Source organism: Panicum virgatum, chromosome 6K (assembly GCF_016808335.1).
Source record: "Panicum virgatum strain AP13 chromosome 6K, P.virgatum_v5, whole genome shotgun sequence".
Lineage (NCBI taxonomy): Eukaryota > Viridiplantae > Streptophyta > Magnoliopsida > Poales > Poaceae > Panicum > Panicum virgatum.
The window spans coordinates 30,460,765-30,480,969 of record NC_053141.1 but is presented as its reverse complement, the minus strand read 5'-3'; the positions used below and the strand labels follow the sequence as shown (position 1 = coordinate 30,480,969).

The following is a 20,205-nucleotide window of genomic DNA, read 5'->3' as shown; positions in this document are numbered from 1 at the left end:
GCAAATCATCCTCATCTGTTGACAGTTCCTCCTCCTCTAAAATAGCTAGCCCTTTTCCTTTTCCAATTCTCTTCCCCTTGGTAATTCCTTCATCCACAACTTCATCAACATTGTCCCAGAAAAGATCATCATCGTCTTCCATATCATAATCACTGTCTACAAAATCTTGATTCTCAGAGTCACTGCCTTCACCAAAACACTGTTTAAAATCTTTAATGCTGTCAAGGTTGGAATGAAAATCTGGTAGCTTCACATTTTCTTTCTTCTCAACAAATTCAACTTTTCTAGGGCTTAACACCTTTGGCAATGAACCAATTGGATTTACTACTATGTCCTCCCAATTTAGGCCTACAATATGGTCATCATGGTCCACATACAACACAAACTGTCTAAACTTGTGCACCACAGACATCATCACCAGTGTGTCAGCATCACAACTTACAATTCTAAGACCATCTGGAAGATCCTTCCCTGGAAGCAACCAGTAAACCTTGCAAGTTGAACTCTTTAGGTAATTAAGCTGCTCAAGAAAATCATCTAACCACAAAGTAGACCAACTATCTACCTCACAATGATCAAAGTAATTGACTTTGCCATCCACATATGCCCGATTAGAACCCTGCCCAACAAAGAAACCCCCATGGTGCAACATAATCGTGAACTCATCACTGTCAGCCCCTACATTGCATATACCACACCAATTTCACAGTTTTAGTTCTTTAGCAGTGGAAATAATCAGTACAAAACAAAACCCTAACCAACTCAAAAATGATGATTTCAACTGAAACCTACAAATACAACCACTCAACAATGCCCAGCAACGCCAAACAAATGCAAATTCCACTAGTTAGGGTTCCGATTAACTCACCATACATGGGTGGCTGTTCCCCTTCCCGCCGCAACGAAGGCGCCATGGCGCCGATTCGCCGCGGCCACCAGTCCTCGAGGGATTCCGCGCGCCACAGGTGCCCCTCGATCCTTCCTCCTTCCTCGGAGCTCGCCGCCGATTCTGCTTGATCCTCGTCGCCGCCGCCCTTGGTCACCTGCGCTCCCATCGCGACGAACTCGAGAGAGGAGAGGGTGACTTATGTCAAGGCCATGTAAAATAGGGGCAACGTGCATAATTACCGCACCCATCCGCTCTCCTCACGTGTTGCCAAAAACGAGCTGGACGCCACGCTGGCGCGGCCACGTTGGCTAAAAAGCGCTCCAGTGGCGCTTTGGACCTGTAGTGCACGATTCGATTAGATTAGGGACCCAAAAATACATTTTCAAAGTTGATGGACCTAAATGACACAGCCCTACAAGTTTAAGGGCCTGCCATGCATTTAACTCCTAGAATTTATCAAGCATGCATGGTCGTAGTGACACAACTGGGGAAAAAAATGGACGGGCGAAAACCAAACTACTCTATACGTGTGATGATGGGAGGGGGTGTATTTTAGTCAATCTTGAATAGGATAAAAGATAAAATAGGTACGGTGTTGCCTTCAATTTGGACTGGCAATACGTACATACAAGAAATGCAGCTTCCAAATAAGCATGTGTGGTAAGATAAAGTACGTTGAACATGTTGCAAGCACACATATAGTAGCTAGTAGTATATTCAGTAAAAAAAATAATGTCCACTGCGAGCGCCCTGTTCAATTGGTTTAGTAGCCCCTATCGGACGTTGAAGCAGTACATATATACAGTCCGGTGTCACTGCTTTCAGTAATAAGAAGTGGTCACCATTCAGGACGAACCGAAAGCATACGTCATCTCGCAAATTAAACGTCAAATCGCGACACATTGAGAGCGGAGCTGAGCGGGCCGATCTATATGCGTATCCGGCAGATCGAGCTGTGCTTGGCGAGGCGCATGCAAGGTGGAGCTCCTCTTGTCTGTGTGGTTGGGCGGACCCAGGGATCGAAAGAAACCTTGCCCAAGCTAAGACAATTTTTCTATGGATTAATTGGAGATATACTATTACAATTTTCAAAAATTGGAAATATACTATTATAATTCACCATATTAAAGATATACCATCAGATACCTCTTTTCCCTCCTAAGTCCCACCCGTAGGGCGCCGCCCCTGGGGTCGCGACGCAAAAGCAGCACGCGGATGACGGCCTTGATGTCCTCCACGGCTCCACCTGCTGCACCGTGCACAGCCTCCACGGGTCGCACGCCACCCCGTCGGCGCTCAGCTCCTTGCCGGGGTTCCTGAGCACGCAGGCCCGGTTCAAGTACCTACGCCATGAGCACACACAACCATATTAATTCACGCCATGCTTCACAATTAGCATCACGAAGAAGAATTCAGAATTGTGCAATAGTGTACCGTATCTTTAGCTTGTTGGTGGGAGTCCTGGGCTTGGCGCCGGCCTTGTTGTGGAAGCTCAAGGCGTCGGCCGTCTCCGGCGGCATGGGCTCGTGGCGGTTCTTGTAGCTGGCGACGAGCACCTGCACGAGGCCGAGGATGGCGCTCCTGTCGGCCGCTGCCTTGAGGTAGAAGGGCGAGCCGAGGAGGAAGAGCGTGAGCGCGGTGACCATGAGCACGACGGGCACGGAGAAGCCGATGACCCAGCCCCTGGCCTGCTGGATGTAGACAATGACGGTGGCCGCGACATGATGGAGAGGCCCAGCACCGTGTAGTACCAGTTGAAGAAGGTATGCAGCGTCCCCCGCCGCTGCCGCCCCTGGGGTCGCGACGCATGGAGCAGATGGATTTGGATGGAGGGGTATACACATCCATATGAGAAAAATACGAGGAGCTGTACCCTGTGAGTGAGCCTCAGGAGGGGAAAGAGGTATCCTGATAGTATATCTCCAATATTCCAATATGGTAAATTGTAATAGCATATTTCCAACTCCTGAAAGTTGTAATGATATATCTCCAATTAATCCTTCTATTATACCATCTCTAGTACTAGTAGTGTGATCACAACCGAACATATTTGATAACCGCTAGCTATTCGAACATATTCTAGTTATTGGCTCTCCTCTTTTAATTTTTTCGGTCTCTAGTGTTGATTTGAATACACACAAGCTGACTACTACTTGCCCTGCTTCTCTCTAGTAGTGACCAACGCAAAAGAGAAAAAAAAATTCAGACGTACTTTTACCATTGCGATATAGTTGGCCAAATGGATCACCGAGGCACAGCACGGCAGTGGCACGGCGAAGCACGACACGATGCGGTACGGCGGTGTTGTCGTGCCGTGCCGCTTAGTGCCGCGGTGCCGGCATCCCGGCCTAGGCACGGCACTATGAATATTCAATAGTGCAGTGCGCCGATGGGCCCGGCGGCCCGGCGGGGCTATGTCGTCCGTCGCCATGGTCGCCGCCGCCTATGCGCGAGGCGCCACCGCGGGAGAGACGCTGCCGTGCGGGGCAAGATGCCGCCGCTCGAGCACCGCCGCGGACACGACGCCGCTGCGAAAGCGCCGCGGGCGAGGCCGCACGAGCGCCGCCGCGGCCCGTGGGCTAGTCAGAGGGAGCTGGAGCGGCTGGTGGGGAGGGAGGCTGGGGGGAGACGGTGGAGAGATGTTTTATAAATAGGATTTTGATCCAACGGTTATTACTCATCCAAAGACATCAAACGGTAGGAAATCAACGGGTCACGTTGTGATAGCCCATTAAGTCGCGGCCAAGCACGGGCACGACACGAGCCGTGCTAGGCACGGGCATGACACCTGCCGTGCCTCATCAGGCTTGGGCCGTGCTTTTTGGGTCCGAGCCCGTGCTGGCCCTGCGTGCTGAACCTGTTTGAACAACTATACATTGCGATGTGCTAGCATTAGCATGTTGCACGTATAGCAAGGAGCCCCGGCGAGTGCACAGAGTCGTTGGGCCCTGGGTCCGCCGGTTGTTGCCAATTGGCAATTGCCATGGTACTACGCACATAGTAGAGATTCAGCATGCATAATTAAGAATTCTGATTTAAGAAGAAAGAAAAGCGACTGCGATCGATAAAAGATTTTACCGGTTAAAGTTTAGAAATACTCTAGTATGTACCCAAACAGATAGCAAAAAAAAATAAATAAATGCCAAGATAAATAGTCATATATATATAGGTTTTTTTAGCAAATATACATAGAATAGAGAGAGAGAACCTCAGAGGCTAGTTGCTTCTTAACTGGGCCGTTGCTAGCTAGTAGCTCATCATGCAGGAGTTTCGACAGGATAAAGGACAAAGGCCACTGGGTGCAAGGCTCCAAGGCCGCGGCAGGATCTCGTTCTATAGCAATGCAATGCAAGGTCCCCCGGGCTAGCTAGCCGCTGGCTAAAGAAACAAAGGGGAAAATTAAAGGACCCGGTCGGCACGAGAGCCAGAGAAAGGGAACGGCCGGCCGGGTGGGCGACGCCAGGCGTCTCCACGACTCCACCGCCCCGCGCGGGGTTGCATGCGTTCCGCCATCGATTCGATCGTCCCGGCTGGGCCGGGCGGCGCTTTCGCCAGCCAAAAGACGCGCGGGGGGGGGGGGGGGGGTGGGCACGCGCGCTGTGCCACGCCCCCACGCACTCCACCGACGGCTGGAAGGTGTGCGTGGCTGCAGTTCTCTAATCTGATCTGGAACGCAGAGGCCGGTGAAATTAAGGTCCCACTTGAGAGAACTCCGGCTCTCCGTAAAAAGTGTGGAGCCAGAGCTGGAGCAGGCAGAACTGATTTTGTGGCTCCCGCCTGTTCCACCTTCTCAAATGCAAAGCCGATTTTGTGACCCTCGCAGTCTACAGGACGGAGTCGCTTCACCTCCAGAGCGTTTGGTAGAGCTCCACCAGGAGCCGCCGAGAAATCCGGAGCTGGAGTCCTGTCAAAAAAGCCCTAAGAATGAAAAAGCCATCGCCGGTCAAAAAAACACGCTCTTGCCTGGCTCTTTCCTTCTATTTACGTAATGTTAGCTGGAGCTTATTTTTTTCTCTTCTTTTTCTTTCCCGCACAAAACCACAAGGAGCCGGTGGCTTCACCAGCTCTGGCTTCTCTAAACGAGTGGTGGAGCTAGATCAAGATGAAGATCCACCCAAGAAGGCTTTTTATAAACATTCTTATATAGGGAAAAATTCGTTTACACTCTCAAACTATCGCAAAAGTCCGATTTCCAATCTTAAACTACAAAATCAAACAATATAGGCTATCCAACTGTCGAAACTGAACAAAGCTCTTGGGGTAGTTTTGAAGGTGGTTTGCATTTTTCTAAAAAAATTTAAAAAATAATTAGATCTAAAAATTAAAACTATTTCATTTTAAATCAGAAAAATATAAAACTAGTACCAAAATTTTGCTTAAAATGTAACCTATCTACTACTGCTCCATTTGAATTTTAGTTATTCAAAAATAATAGGGTTTTTTGTCTACAGAACACCACCAAAACGTGATTTTGTGGGCAGCACATCCCACTCTTCAAATTAGTTTGGAACACACCGTGAAAACACAAATTTGTATGCAGCACATACTTCCTATTAAAAATTATATTTTCTAACTGGATAGGAGAGAGGGAACGGTGAAAGGACTAAAGTGCCCTTGGTGAGGGTCCCACATGTCATCTCCCTCTCTATCCTCCCTCCCTCCCCTTCTGCCTCGCCATGGCGGCCTCCCACGGCCGCCCCGCCCCCCAGCAGCCGCCGCCCGCCCGTACCCTGCCCTGCCCCGAGCCCTCCCATGGTGGCCCGCTGCCGGCCCGTGCCCCGCCGTGGCCCCTCGACGCTAGTCTGCGCCGCCGCTGGTTCGTGCCGCCGGGAGGGGGAGGCGGCGGAGGGAGCAGGGGACTGGCGGCGCGAGGGAGAGAGGGAGGAGGGCTCGTCGGCACCTGGATCCGGCGAGGGAGGAGGAAGGAGGGCTCGCCGCCGCCACCGGCACCTTCGCCCCCGCGCTGCTCCGCCTTGGCGCCACGTCCATGTCTGAGCTCGAGGTCACCGCTGCCGCTCCGTCTCGGCGCAGCCGGCCTCGCACCATTCCACCATGACATCGTGGCGGCCACGCGTGCGCGCCGCGCGGTGGCCTCGCGTGCACGCCACCGCGGCTGCTCGCCTGCTCCACCTCGCAGCGAGGGGGCGCGGGCCTTGAATGCCACCAGCGCTGCGCCTCGTCGGAGCAGAAGAGCTCGAGGAGCTCGCGGCTTGCCGGCCACCGCGCCTCGCCTCCACCATGGCGGCGCGACGGCCCTCTCCACCGCGCGGTGGAGGAGGCGTCCGCGGCACCAGGGCGGCATCGCGGAATCGCCCGCGCGCGCACCGATGCGGTGGACATGGCGGGGCGGCCTCCGCCGGCGGCCCTCCCACCTCCCTCTCCCGGATTCGGAAGTCCGCCGCCGGTCATGCCCCGCCGTGGCCCCTCGACATGCCCCGCCGTGGCCTCGGTGTCGTGGACGGGCGGCGGTGCGGATAGAGGGGCGGCGGACGCGCTCTCAGCGGGTTGCCGCCGTCGCGGGTCCGGGGGGCGGGGGGCGCGTCGCGGGTAGGGGGCGGGGAGGGCGCGACGAAGGGATAGAGTGAGGAGATAAGGCTGTGGGGGGTATTTTGGTCTTTTTACCCGGTCTTCTCTCACTTCCCAGGCTGTAAAAAATTTGTTTAAGGGGGCCAATGTGCATCGCACAAAAACACAAATTCAGGATGCGCTGCAGACTATTTCAAGAAGTTCGGTGTGCAGCGCACAAATCATCATTTTGAGAGTGTCCGGTAAACAAAAAACCCAAAATAATAGGTATAACTACAAGCAAATAAATATTATGAACATAAAATATTAAATCTGAATAACTAACAAGTATTGTATCAATAGATATGTTACATTTTCAGAAAACTTTTAATACCAATTTTATAATTTTTTGACTTAAAATGAATTACTTATGAGTTTTTTATTTTAATACTAAATATTTTTAATTCTCACAAAATAGAAAACCAGCTTCAAAACCACCTAAGGGACTAAATTTACCCGGTTTGAATAGTTGGATGGCCTATATTATTCGTTTCATAGTTGAAGGTTAAAAATCAAACTTTTGTAATAGTTCAAAGATATAAACCGAACTTTTCCCTTATTTATTCTAGGAATGTACGTACCAGAACTGCTTAGTTCTGGCGTACTGTCCACATAGTAGCTAGATTGTATAGGACCGGGTGTTTTTTTCCAACATTGCAGCTATTTTTTTTTCTGTTTGAAAATTTTATTGAACTTAATTAAAGATCCATGCTTTAGCTTTTTTACCATGCCTTCCATCACCAAAAGTTTACGTCTTTTATTTCAACATTTATGCAAAATATCACTTATTTTATTGTGCCTTATTTTATTAATAAATTTTTTTCAAAAATGACTTAAATTTGACTATGTTTGTGTAAATTTTCTGAATAGAAAGGGTGGTTAAATTTGGGCTTAAAAAATTAAGCGACTTATAATTTAGAACAGGACGAGTACACCTTAAATCTGGTTGACACCTAGTTGCCACGCAAGGCAAGAGTGCCTATTGCGAAGAGATATATATAGAGCCCGCCGGTTGCCAATTGTCATACACCCATCCCATTGCGGGTACATAGTCCATGTGACCCGCTTCGATGATGATATCTTCTCTACGTCGTCTTTACCAGCTTGTGACTCCTGCAAGCCTCGCTCTCTGACATCGTCTTTTTGCACTTACCAATTCCTAGCTACGAGCAGTTGGAATAAATGGGAATATTTTCTTTATGGTAAATAAATGGGAATCGACCTGTGGATTTTTGGAACCGGGTGCATGTTAAAACAACCGTTAAAAGGAAGTATATAATAGTAAGGGCAAGTACATTGTGTCATCTTAAAAGCGGTCTCATGCAGTGACACATAACATTACTAAAAAATGATTTACCGTGATATTTTTAAAACACCTCCGAGACGGGCAGGAAAAATATCCGCCTCGCAAAATATATTAATGGAGACGGTCATCATTTATATAACTGCTTTGGTTAGACCAAGCCTAGAAGAAACCCCATATGAGCCCAATTACTGAGGAGTATATAAACAAGAAAACTCTAACTCTCTCCTCCATCTCCTAGTTCCAGCCGCGCAACCCCCCCTCCCCGCCTCTCCACGTCACCAAAAATCCTATGTGGCATCGTATGGGACGACCTATGAGACCGTGACGTGTTGCAATGTACCTGCCCTAAGAGACATACAACCAACCTAGCCAACTGCTTTTACTCACCTGGCTAAGAGAGAGCTTGGCTCTTACTTCCTCCATTCCAAATTATAGGTTGCTTGACTTTTTTGACACCAAATTTGACCACTCATCTTATTCAAAAAAAATTATGCAAATATAGTCAAATTTAAGTCATTTTTGAAGAACTTGAATTTGATAAAGCAAACCACAATAAAATAAATAATATTTTGCACAAATTATTTTTGAATAAGACGAGTAGTCAAACTTCAGCTAAAAAAGTCAAACGACCTATAATTTGAAATGGAGGGAGTACCAAGCAACAATCCGAGTGCAGGATTCAATGTAGAGGTGGATCAAGTAGGAGGTGGATGGCAGGGTAAAAAGAAAAGAGAATCTAAGTCCGTTTGGATCCATATATTAAACTATAGGTCTAATGTTTAGGGTCATTTGTTTAAGAAAAAAGTTTCAATTGGAAGGACTTTCATCGGCTCCGGTTTCATCTTGTTTTGCACAAATCGAGGCACCGTAGCATGAAGCTGTTTTGTAAGCTATGGTAAAAATAAACTAGAAGCCGGATCAAGCCACATTTTTATGGCTTCAGCAGTAAAGCATTTTTTGGTGGAGCCCTACCAAACGACCCCTTATCCGTTAGGTGATCCAAATATATGGACTAAAATGTAGACTAAACTTAGTTCCACCTCAACTAAAGTTTATCAGTGGTTCTCAGAACCCACCTAAATTGTACTAAATCAACATAGAAACTGTGAAAATACAAAATGTATCCCTCACTATGCACATGCAGACACAACAACAATATAGTCCAACGATAAAAAGAATATTTCTATATAATTTTACCTAACCTTTAGTCCATAAATCCAAACAGGTATGGAACAAAGTTATAAATTCAAACAGACATGGACCAAAATTTAATCATCTAGTGTTTAGTGACCTAAACTTTAATTCAGACGAAAATTTAGTCGTCTATGAACCTAAGTTATAAGGAAAAACTAGTAATATAATAGTAAGACATATGTTTAGACAAATGAAAAACTACTATTGTAGGGCTTGAGTGTTGTAGGCAGCCACTTAGCTCTAAGCTAAGGCTTCCCCATCGGGGGACCTTGACCCCAACGAATTTTGAAAAACAGTGGCAAATCACCGTATACTGTAATTAGTACTCCCTTTGATCTAAATTATTGATTGTTTTGATATTTCTAGATATACAGTTTTTGCTACGCATTTAGATATATATTATATTTAGATATGCAGCAAAATTGTATACTTACAAATATCAAAATGACTTATACTTTGACACGATGGAGCAGTTCAAAATGACCAGTCCGCTTAGGCCAATCCCAATGGGTGGTTTCATTTTGTTGTTTCCAAGAGTGCCACATCAACAAAACACAAATGAAACCATGGATGAAACTCACCCCCACAATGCATTATTTCATGTTTGCTATTTCATAGGCTCCCATCCTATTTAATTCTAAGACTCATCAAGCGTTGGTAACCGTGTATACATGGTTTCATCTAGATAAAACTCATTTCATCTCTCCTCATTAAATCAGTGCCACATCATCTAAAATGGTGACATGACACCTTATTTAATGTGCATGAAACTCTTATGAAACACCCACTGAAAATGGCCTTATACATAAGATTTCAGTGTGCTGGCTTAAAAAAAAATGGATTCCAGTGTGCTTTTGGCCTGGCTTCGCCCCTACCGACACAAAGTTCTTAGACGTCTTGTGCATAGCCTTTTCTCGGTCAGTTTCGGAGCAGCCTTTGCTTTCAAATCCGGCCGTTTCGCTGACGCTGGGCCTGAGCGGAGTCGAGTCGTCAATTTTAAACGGGGCCGCAGCCCGCAGCCACAACCATGCCCAGCAGACCCTGGCAGCCCATTTCGCCCCACGTGCCCGTGTCTAGTCCAGCGGACCCTACTTCCCTCGCCCTCCCCACCTTTCCTCCTCCCCTCCTCCTACTCCCGAAAACTTCACAAAACCCTCGCTCCCACCACCCGCCGCCGCCCGCGCCGCCGCCTGCACCAGCCGCGACAAAGATGAGGTGAGCAGAAACCGACCGCCGCGCCCTCGATCTCTTGCCTCCCCTCCCTAGATTCGGCGCTCTCGCTTCCGTGGGTTCGGTGGGAGTCGGGATTTCGCGGCGTCCGCCTCCGGCCGCGTCGCGGATCTGAATGGGGACGGGCCGGGAGCGCGAGGTCCCAGTGCTGCTGTGGCCGCTGCTCCCCGCGAGACCTAGGGTTTTCGCGCGGTGATGGGGCTGGGCGGGATGGAATCGTTGGGTTTCCCCTATTTCTTACTCAGGTTACGATGTGCCGCTAGGGTTTGGGCGGCGCGGGTTTGTACGGCTTTCGTTGTAGTTCGTTGCGAGGTGCTGCGGTGTCGAATGGTTCCGTCGGTTGGGTGTGGATGGAATGGGAGGGAAAAGCGTAGGTGGTTCTGCGGGTAACTGCAGTTCATGGCTGTGCCGTCCGTGACTGTGTGAAGCTGCTGTTTCAGTGTGCCCGTAGCTCTGCGTCCGCCATTGTTTTTGCATAACGCGGTGGTAACTTCATCAATTTACTGTCATTACATTTAGTCCGGGTTAGTTGACAAACGTAGCCTTCGTTAGGTATTCTGGTACTTTTGATTTGGTTGCTTCGTGTACAAGTCTAGGTTCCTTAAGAAGTTCTAGATACTTTTGACTTGGTTTGTCTGTGTAGAAATCTAGGTAGGTAGGTTCTAGTAATACTGAATGTTTTGGCGTGCTTTCATGCATTTATTTCAAGGTGTTGATGGAGTAAATCTTAGAATCTGCCTTGTTATGTTTTCTGTTGCCCCTTTTGGTTTGCACCTGTGGTTATCATTTAACATACATGCCTACAGCTGCTTTGTTGAATGTTAGTCTCATGTATGCTTTAACTGTATTTAGATTTGCTTCGAGGTGAGTTCTGATGAATTAACTACTCTCAGTCGACAAGTTTTGTGTTGGGCTGAGATATTGGCACCACTGTTCGCCTACATGGCCGTTTAGCCTGTTTACATGCCGTGTAACACTACACGGTTGCTAGCCATGTCCGTTTAATCACCCATTTAGCTTGTTTAATGACTGCTTAACCCGTTTTAATGGATGTTTAGCCTGAGTAAAGAGCTAAACGATAGGAGACAGACTGTATAGTTTTTAGCATTTAGGATAGCACTGATTGGTACATTAGACTGAAAAGCATGTCTTTATAAATTATTATAAACTTTTTATGCTGCATCCTCACTTGATATCCTAGAGGCAGGTCTCAGATTGTGTTTCCTAACACAGCTTGCATTTATTTTGACTCTTGTGCTTGTGATTGTATCGCATGCTGTTAAAATATTTGGCCCTTTTTCATGATCCATAATGTTTTTCGAATATATATTATCTGGCTGGTACTATTCTCAATTTCTCATGAAGGTACATATGAAACAAGGATTTGGACATGCAAATATTCGAAATAATAACTTTATTCTTTAGTATATGAGATTGTAAATTTATGGTTCCATTTGTTGGCAATTTGATTCATAAATGTATGAATTTCACAATGATTGTTGATTTCATTGTTCTTGAATTGTCGCGATGAAACTTCATACATATAGCTAGCTTGGTAGATGGAGTTAGGATACTATACTATTACTGGCAGGTTAACCTTTTCTGTTCCTTTTGAGTTTATTGTTCTGTTTTCCTTTATCACATCTTCTGTATAGCTACATCATTGTGGTAAAATTTTCATTAGCTGGATAGGTAACAGTGATACTGATGCTATCTGCCGATTATGTTAATTCTCTGTTTGTGAAACTAATCATTTGGTTGCCCTTGCAAATCATGGATATTCCTTATTCTTTCTACACATTAAGTCAACAAATGTTGAGTAATAAGTAGACTACATGCAAATATAGTCTTACTTTTAGAGGCTATTAAGTATGTTTGAATAAGGTTATAGTCTTATAGAGATACTTATTTCCTGTTCTATGTTGATTTCTTGATATGTCTTCTGTAGTCGGCACCCTGAAGTGAAGTGGGCTCAGAGGATCGACAAGGTTTACATCACCGTACAGTTATCTGATGCAAAGGATGCTAAGGTCAATTTGGAGCCAGATGGTGTCTTCACATTCTCTGGCAGTGTTGGTACAAACTTATATGAATTGAAACTAGAACTGAATGACAAAGTCAATGTGGAGGTAATGCATTTTCATATGGTATTATTATATAAGCTGTGTTTTAATCCTTCTGAAAAGTTGTGCTTCCTAACCCAGAGTTTTTTTTTTCTTTTTAACAGGCTAGCAAGATAAGTGTGGGTGTCAGGTCCATATTCTGTATCGTAGAAAAAGCTGAGGCCAAATGGTGGAAGAAGCTTGTTCGGGATGATCAAAGGGCACCTCACTTTGTGAAAGTTGATTGGGACAAATGGGTGGATGAAGATGATGACGGTATGCGATGTCCTCTTTTGTCACTCCTAAATATATTGATAGTTTAATGAGTAATGATAATGACAGAACATTTACTTTTTCATTGTTTCAATTCATATAAGTGACTGAACATGAATTTAATAGATAGCACATAAGAATTTAGTTAGATGATAATGCAATGCTTGGCAGTTATGAACTTATGATTACATAGCTAGTTCTTAGTCTAAATATTTCATGAGCAGCACCTTTGCATTTAGATTATACCTTAACTCAACCTAAAGGCTACATCCAAATTCCAGCAAACTTTTCTTTTCACCATCTGCCTTCTTGGAAAGAAAACATAGCTATCCTTGCTTCAGAATATCATTTGTAAACATAGCTATCCTTACCATTTGTCCTATACAATATGCTAACTTGATATCACCAATTGAAGTGCTGTAGGCTTGAACTAGAAAATTTTCTTTTCCACACTGAACGATAAGTAGATTATGCAATTCTTACATTCATGTTTTCTTTTCTTAGGTGGTGATGTCAACTTGGATGGGATGGACTTCTCGGTAAATATTGTTTTATCAGTTTTCTTCTTATTAATTATTACTGGATTCCTTGTCATTGTGTTTCACTTGTTTTATATTTACGTTTTGTAGAATTTTGGTGGCATGGGCGGTATGGGCGGCATGGGTGATATGGCTGGTCTGGGCGGCATGGGTGGCATGGGTGGTCTGGGCGGCATGGGTGGCATGGGTGGTCTGGGCGGCATGGGTGGTCTGGGCGGCATGGGTGGTATGGGAATGGATGAATTTGAGGATGAGAGTGATGATGAAGGTTGGTATTTTTCCGTTCTTTCTAATGTGCTTTTAATTCTTGGTAGTTACATCTACTAGCTATTAAGATAAAAAATGTGTGAAATCAAAACTAGGGTAGCACTGCTAGGATCATACAGCTCAACTAACTGCTAATCCTTCATTATTTCGTTTCATTGATATAGCTTAACAACTGATAAGTCCAATCTATAAAAGACTGTAATTTCACATCTAACAATGAGTTGAGTTATGATCATTTCTGTCGTACTGATCAACTTTGAATTCAATGTGCACAAGATAAACCATTGTCCTTTTTCACAAGGGAACTACCGTGGTCAATGTGTTCTTAACCCGGAGCTTCGAAATTTTCTGGATTATTGTATACTGAAATACAATAACCTAGCTACAACTGTTTCTTTGATTATTCAGAGTTACATTGTGCATGATGATTGATGTCAATTACTACTACATTAGACCATTATGCATATCTGCTAAATAAATGTACTATTGATGCATTGGGTCAAAACTGATAATATTATGTCTGATTGTTTTGACCCTAGTTGCAGTATAGGCTTCACAAATAGTCTTTTAGGCAATTGTCGCTTTGGCAAATTAGTGTCAGCTGCAAGTTTTCAGGTTCTTTTTTTAGATAGTATCATGCAGTGTACTGAACTAGAGTAGTCATGTAATCTATGATTCATGTGGTCTGCAAAATTATGCTGTCATAAAAGCACGAAAATCACAACTCTCAAATGTACTAACGATAATATCTTGCCCTCCTTTTGCCCCCTTATTAGAAGAAGTATCAAAGCCTCAAGCTGCGGAGAAGGCTGGTGAGGCTGAGAAGACAGAGGCAGCTGAAGCTAAGACAGAGACAGCTCAGAGCAGTTGAAGAGGGTTCCGGCATGATCCAAAATAGATTGTATCCGCATGTTCTATGGATTCCACCGAGCCTGGAGGAAAACCTTTTTCTCTGTGGCACTGGCTGGCAGGTACCACTGACTTGCCAAGAGAACTAGCGTTGGTCTTTCGACTGGGCATCCTACTGTCGCGCCCAGCATATTATGGATTTCTGATATTGTTTCCATGATGCTTTCTTAGCCAATGCTGGATTTGTTGTGCTGATCCTTTCTCTTATGAGTTTTGGTCTAATTATGAAAATGCCGGAGCAGTGAATGGTTTATCAGTTCTCCTTGAGCTTGAGATAAAGATAGAGCGGGCCTAGCTTATCCTGTCTAACTCCGTGATGCGATGCTTGGAGTTATAAAGTACTCTTCCCTACTAATAAACTGCACCAGTAGTCCATTACAACAGTGCATCAATGACCATAGGATACGAGGTTCTGGTTCTTGATGAGGGGACAAAGGACCTGTAATTCACAGTCCGGGCTGCTAGCGTCTGGACGATCCGGGCGTAAATCTTACCACAACATAGTTTGATGTTGCATGCAACATGATCGGATCATATGAAACACTTCTAATATACTGTTGCAACATTTGTTTGAAACATTTGCAACATCAAAAATCATCGTTTGCGACATCAAAAATCATTTTGAGAAATTATTGTTTGCGATCTGTTGATGATGAGAAAAAACTCGGCACAACATATGTTTCATGAAACAATTAAAATTCACATGAAACATCTCAATGTAAATGTAACATCCGTATTAAACACTTGCAACATGACTGTGAAGCATATGCAACATTGAGATCTACTTTTGCAACACAAACACTTGCAACATTCTTCTGAAAACGTCTTAAACATATGGAACATATGCTTGCAACAAATACACTAAAACCTGCATACTGCCCGCCATGGAGCTGCTCGGAGTTCCTCCGTCGGTCTGCGTGGGGGAAGCGGCGGCCCATGGCTGTCCACGCCGCCGGCGAGCTCCGCTCGCGCCGCGCACCTGGCCGAGCTCCGCGGAGGAGCTCCACCCACTCCCGCGCGGCCGTGCGAGCTCCACCCGCACCTGCGCCCCCAGCACAAGGAGGTCGCCAGGGTGGGTGAGGGTGTCGCCGCCGGCCTGGGAACTGCGTGATGTGGGGGAGGAGTATGTCGGAGGGGAGGAGACGCCAACGAGCTGCATGGATGAGAGGATAGCACTTCCAATCACAAATCAGTACGCGCGGTTATTCCATGGTTAGCTATCAATCACTTCTCAAGATAGACGACTCGGTAGATTTGACATGATGATTGTATTTGTGAGCGAAATTTGGCCAGGCGGCAGTTTTACCCCGCCGAAAAGCCCACGAACTTCCTGCCTTAACCCACGTCGTCCCCCACGAGCGACACGGGCGGAACCTCTCCCCCACGCCGCCGCTTCTTCCACCTCCCCCTCTCCGTCTCGCCGCTACCGGAGCGCGCCGCCGGAAGCCCGCGCGGTCGCTAGGACGGTGGCGGCGAGACCTCCTTTCCCTCCCTCTCGCGCAGCTGGCCGGAGTCATGGGCCTCCAGTGGTTGCGGCGGTGACGGCAAACCCGCGTTTGGGTGGCTGCGGCGGCGGATCCAGTGCCAGTGTGGCTGGATCTGGTGGCACCCAGAGTAGATCTGCACTTGGAGGTGTTTGGGGCGTCAGTGGGCCCCCTGACAGCGACAGACTCTCCGGCGGCCGGTGCCTTCTTCTCTGGCAGATGCGGCGGGTCCTGGGGCGGAGGAGGCCGTGCGGAGCGGTGCTCGGCGGCAGCCATGGTAGCGACGCGTGGCGGCGTCCCGGTGGTCACGGCTGGGCGTGGGGATGCGCCACGAACGGTCTGCTGGCGCGCGACGACGGTGGGCGTCGTCGCCCCTCATGGCCACCGCGCTCCCTCCCTTATCACCTCTACTTGCCGGCGGGGTGCGAGCGGATATGCGGGCGCGGTGAGGTGGCCGTGCAAGCAGGCGGTGTGGCTGCAGCTGTCGTGGCGATGGCCATGCTCGGCGGCAGCATGGCTCCGGTGGGTATGGCGAGGCCAAGCTGCGAGGCTCACAAGGGCGTGGCGAGGCGGCCATGCACGCTGGCGGCGCGGCTGCAGCTGGCGTGGCGACGGCCATGCTCGTCGGCAGCACGGCTCCAGTAGGAATTGTGGGTTGAAAGGTAGTTGAGGAAGGTTAAATGATTGGTTTGGTGGTGCAGGCCAACTGGTGTGGCCTATAATTTTGGCTTTCTTCTCTGACTCCATTTTTTCGAGGGTTTTCTTTTTCTCAGAGCATTGATTCGTAGTGTGAGCGGCATCTATTCCATGGAAGTGACAGAACAATTTTTTGGGACCATCCGAAGGACCGGAACACCCCGACTCCGACTCCGATGAGGATGAGGACACCTCCGAGGACGCTGCCCAAGATGACGATGAGTAGAGGAACTTCTTGCTGCTTTTCATTCACTTTTTGGCACTTGATGACAAAGGGGGAGTGAAATGCCATTTATGTACTCATTTGGGCTTGTATCGAACTTAATGTCGTTTCGTTTCATTTCGAACTCTCGTAAGGACTATGCGGTGTGAGAACTTATGTAATGTGTGCTACTCTGTGCTTAGATGTCAAATTTGAGATTGTACTAAGGAATTTATGTTAGTCTGTGACATATTTAAGTTGTGATGATTGTTTTCATTTGTGTTTTGTGCAACAGGGCCGGATAGTCCGGGCTACAGGCCGGATACTCCGGACTTCTTGGTCCAGAGTCTCCAGGCTCCTACCCGGAGTGTTCGGGTTCTGCTGCCAACACAAATTTCTCTTGTGTGGATATCATGTCATATGCATCACACTTATTTTTGCACATACCCGCTTACCCCACTGTAGATCATATAAGAGTTTTTGTGGTTCTCTTGATCAATATGCCAATTTTTGACGTTTGAAAGGTCAAAATTGAAATTCAAGTTCATGGCATATATTAAGGGGAGCTCTTATATGTTAATTGTTTACAGTTTATGATTATTAAATGAGCTACTTGTGGGTTGTCATCAATCACCAAAAAGAGAGAGATTGAAAGTGATCTAGGCCCCTAAGTGAGTTTGGTGGTTAATGACAAAAAAACATGTACATTTAACTGTGTATTTAAGCATGTGTGCAGGTGATGAGTTTGAACATATAAAACAAATGATGAAGTATGACCCCTCAAAAAGGAAATGAAAAGCGGTGTTCAAGTTTATTCAAGACTTAAATTTTATATTTAAATTTTAGTATAATAACGCCGTACTATCAAGACATTAAAGTTAGGAGTTTCCGGGGCTATACCCGGAGTCTCTGGGCAACCCTTCACCAACGGCTAGTTTCTGAGTGGTCCTTACCCCTTCAGCCTCTCTCTCTTGCCCCATTTGACGAGCTGAACTCTAATCTAAGCCAAGAAAGAGCTCTCTCACTCCAACTCCTTCATTCTTGAGTGATTCCTTAGAGAGATTCAAGTGAGAGTGTAGCAAGAGCAAGAATTCGTACTAGTGAGCCTCATTTTCATCTCTTGAGCATTTGGTTTTGGTCAAGCCGGCCCGTGGATTTTAAGTTTGTTATTCTTAGAGCTTTGAGCTCCTAGATGGCTAGGCGTGCTTGTAATTGCTGGGCTGCGATTGTGAGCAACACAAGAAGTTTGTAAGTTTCATTCCTCTCCGAGAAACTCATAGTAAGTGACATTGGGCTTGAGAGTTGATCTCGCCATTGGGTGAGGAGTATAGGGGTTCTTGAGCGCCGTCTTTTGAATCCTTCCTCAAAGGAGACGTAGCACCTTAGGGTGTGAACTTCGGGAAACAAATCTCTGTCTCTCTTGTGTTGTTTACTTAATTTCATTGCTATTTTCTTGTGAGACCAACTTTCTAGGGTTTGAGCTCAATCTACTCGTATACAAGTTTCTAGTGAGAACCAATTGTTGAAATATTACTTTAAGGAACCCCTGGTACTTGTATTTTAGCTCGATCTACTTTTCGTACACAGATTCTAGTTGTTTACTTTCAGTAATTTCATACCCGAAGTTTCTAGACAAGAACTCTGGATACTCCGGAACCCAAAACCCGGAGTATCCGGGCTCCTGGCCGGAGTTTCCGGGCTTGTATGTGACTGACAGGTTTTTAAGTGATTTTTAAGTTGCAGGTTGCCTATTCATTCCCCTCTAAGAATTTTAAGGTCCTTTTAGTGCTGCACTTGCTCAGGTTGGTCATCTTCGGACTGTTCAGAGTTGATTTGTGCCGCTGGTTTTTTCTTTTCTTTGCAAGACGCGCTGAGCTTTGGCGCGTTTTTTCTTGTTCGACCAACCGGGCGAGGGTTGGCTCTCGAGACATGGTTTGCCCCATTGGGATGTCGTGAAGGTTGGAACCTTCGGGGGTCTGTGGTGCTCGGTTTCGTGGTTTTCTTCCTTGCTAGGTGACTTGTGATCCCCGAGCAGAATGATCGGGAATGAAAAGGGGAAACGAAGGTAAAAAGCGGATAGAACAGTGGCATAATCGTAATTGTACTATAATTTTATAGAAGTTCAACATGTTACAGTGTTACGGAAAGGGGGCTATTTATACCTCCCACCTTATTACATCATTCCCTATCCCTAAATACCTTCCGTCATTTCAGGAGGTCTAGAGATTATAACGTGGGTGTTTTGATCAATTCCTCGTATTGGAGTATTCGACTTTGTACACTCCTACCTTGAATCACGCTTCTCACGTGGTCTTCGCCTTGACCTTCGGGCCTGACCATCGAGCATCACCTTGCCGCCTTGGTCTGTACGACAGCAAACACGAGAGTAACCTCCGCCTCTCGACCTTCGGTCGCCGATCGCGGGGGCGAAGGTTCCTTTCATCATGGGGAATCCGCCGTCAGCGAGGAGCTTTTTGATGAGCTCTCTCCGCTCGTATTGACGCCCCTGCACAACAAAAAGCAAAGTTGCCAGGTAATTTTGGTTAACGTTCGGTGATGCTTCGGGTAACCTTCCGGTAATAGCACCTTCGCAAGAAGCAGTTTCCAACAACGAGTAAGGTTTTCACCTTAATTTTTTATTTGGTCCGTCTTGTGTCATTGACATGTGGGTCTTGTTACATCCCATATGCAAGTTGAACAAGTCCTCCGTCCACGACTCGATCACATAAATCCTTCTACATTAAAATACGGACAACTATATGATCTATACCAGCTTTGTCCATAGCACACACAGGAGCATATTTGCAATCGGAATCCTCACCGGAACCTGAACCGATCAATCCGAATCAAAATCGGAAACTCAATTAATCAATATCTCATACGGTCACAGTACGACTTGTACATGTAGTGAAAGAGTAAAAAAAATTGACGGTCTCATATAGATCTGAGTAAAATTTATATTAGCCGGCTCTATGCTAGACATGTTGATGTGAGTGGTGGGTGTGTGTGGGGGTGTGGGCGGTGGGGATGCGAAACATGCGCCGTTGAACGAACCCCACCAGCCACGCGACGTCGGGGTTCTGGAAGCCGCGCTTACGTGGCCGCCGCTGGCATTATCCTTCCTAATGACCAACCACTCCTAGGTCCCACGCGGTAGCAACTCGCGCTTCCAACCAGGGAAAAACTTACCGGCGGTAAGTGATTTACCGGTCCTCATCGGTAACGGTAAGTTACCGAAAACCGCCGGTTTACCGGATTTACCGATCGGTAAACCAATTCAAATTTGAAATCATCGAATTTCGGATTTTTCGACCGAATTCCGTTGTAATTTCGGTGGAATTCGCTGCGTATGGACCGAAAAATGTTGACCACGATAGAAAATAACAAATTGTGTTAAGAGAAGTGGAATATTTTTAGAGAATTATATCTAATTCTTATATATAATAGTTCAATATGCATAATGATTTTCTTACAAAGCAAATATTAATAGATTTGACGTAAAACATATGTATATCAATACAAACCACAATCCAAATGCAATAAAATATT

The 20,205-nt window shown here is 46.3% G+C and overlaps 1 protein-coding gene across 1 annotated transcript; it reads left to right on the top strand.

The window, feature by feature from the left end:
* The first annotated feature begins 10,027 nt into the window (after positions 1–10,027).
* LOC120712189 (uncharacterized protein OsI_027940-like) lies at positions 10,028–14,527 on the top strand. Its single transcript, XM_039997905.1, has 6 exons — positions 10,028–10,169; positions 12,133–12,313; positions 12,412–12,562; positions 13,064–13,098; positions 13,189–13,366; positions 14,142–14,527. The coding sequence occupies exons 1-6, from the start codon at positions 10,165–10,167 to the stop codon at positions 14,234–14,236; spliced, it is 645 nt and encodes a 214-aa protein (XP_039853839.1). The 5' UTR covers positions 10,028–10,164; the 3' UTR covers positions 14,237–14,527.
* Positions 14,528–20,205: the final 5,678 nt, after the last annotated feature.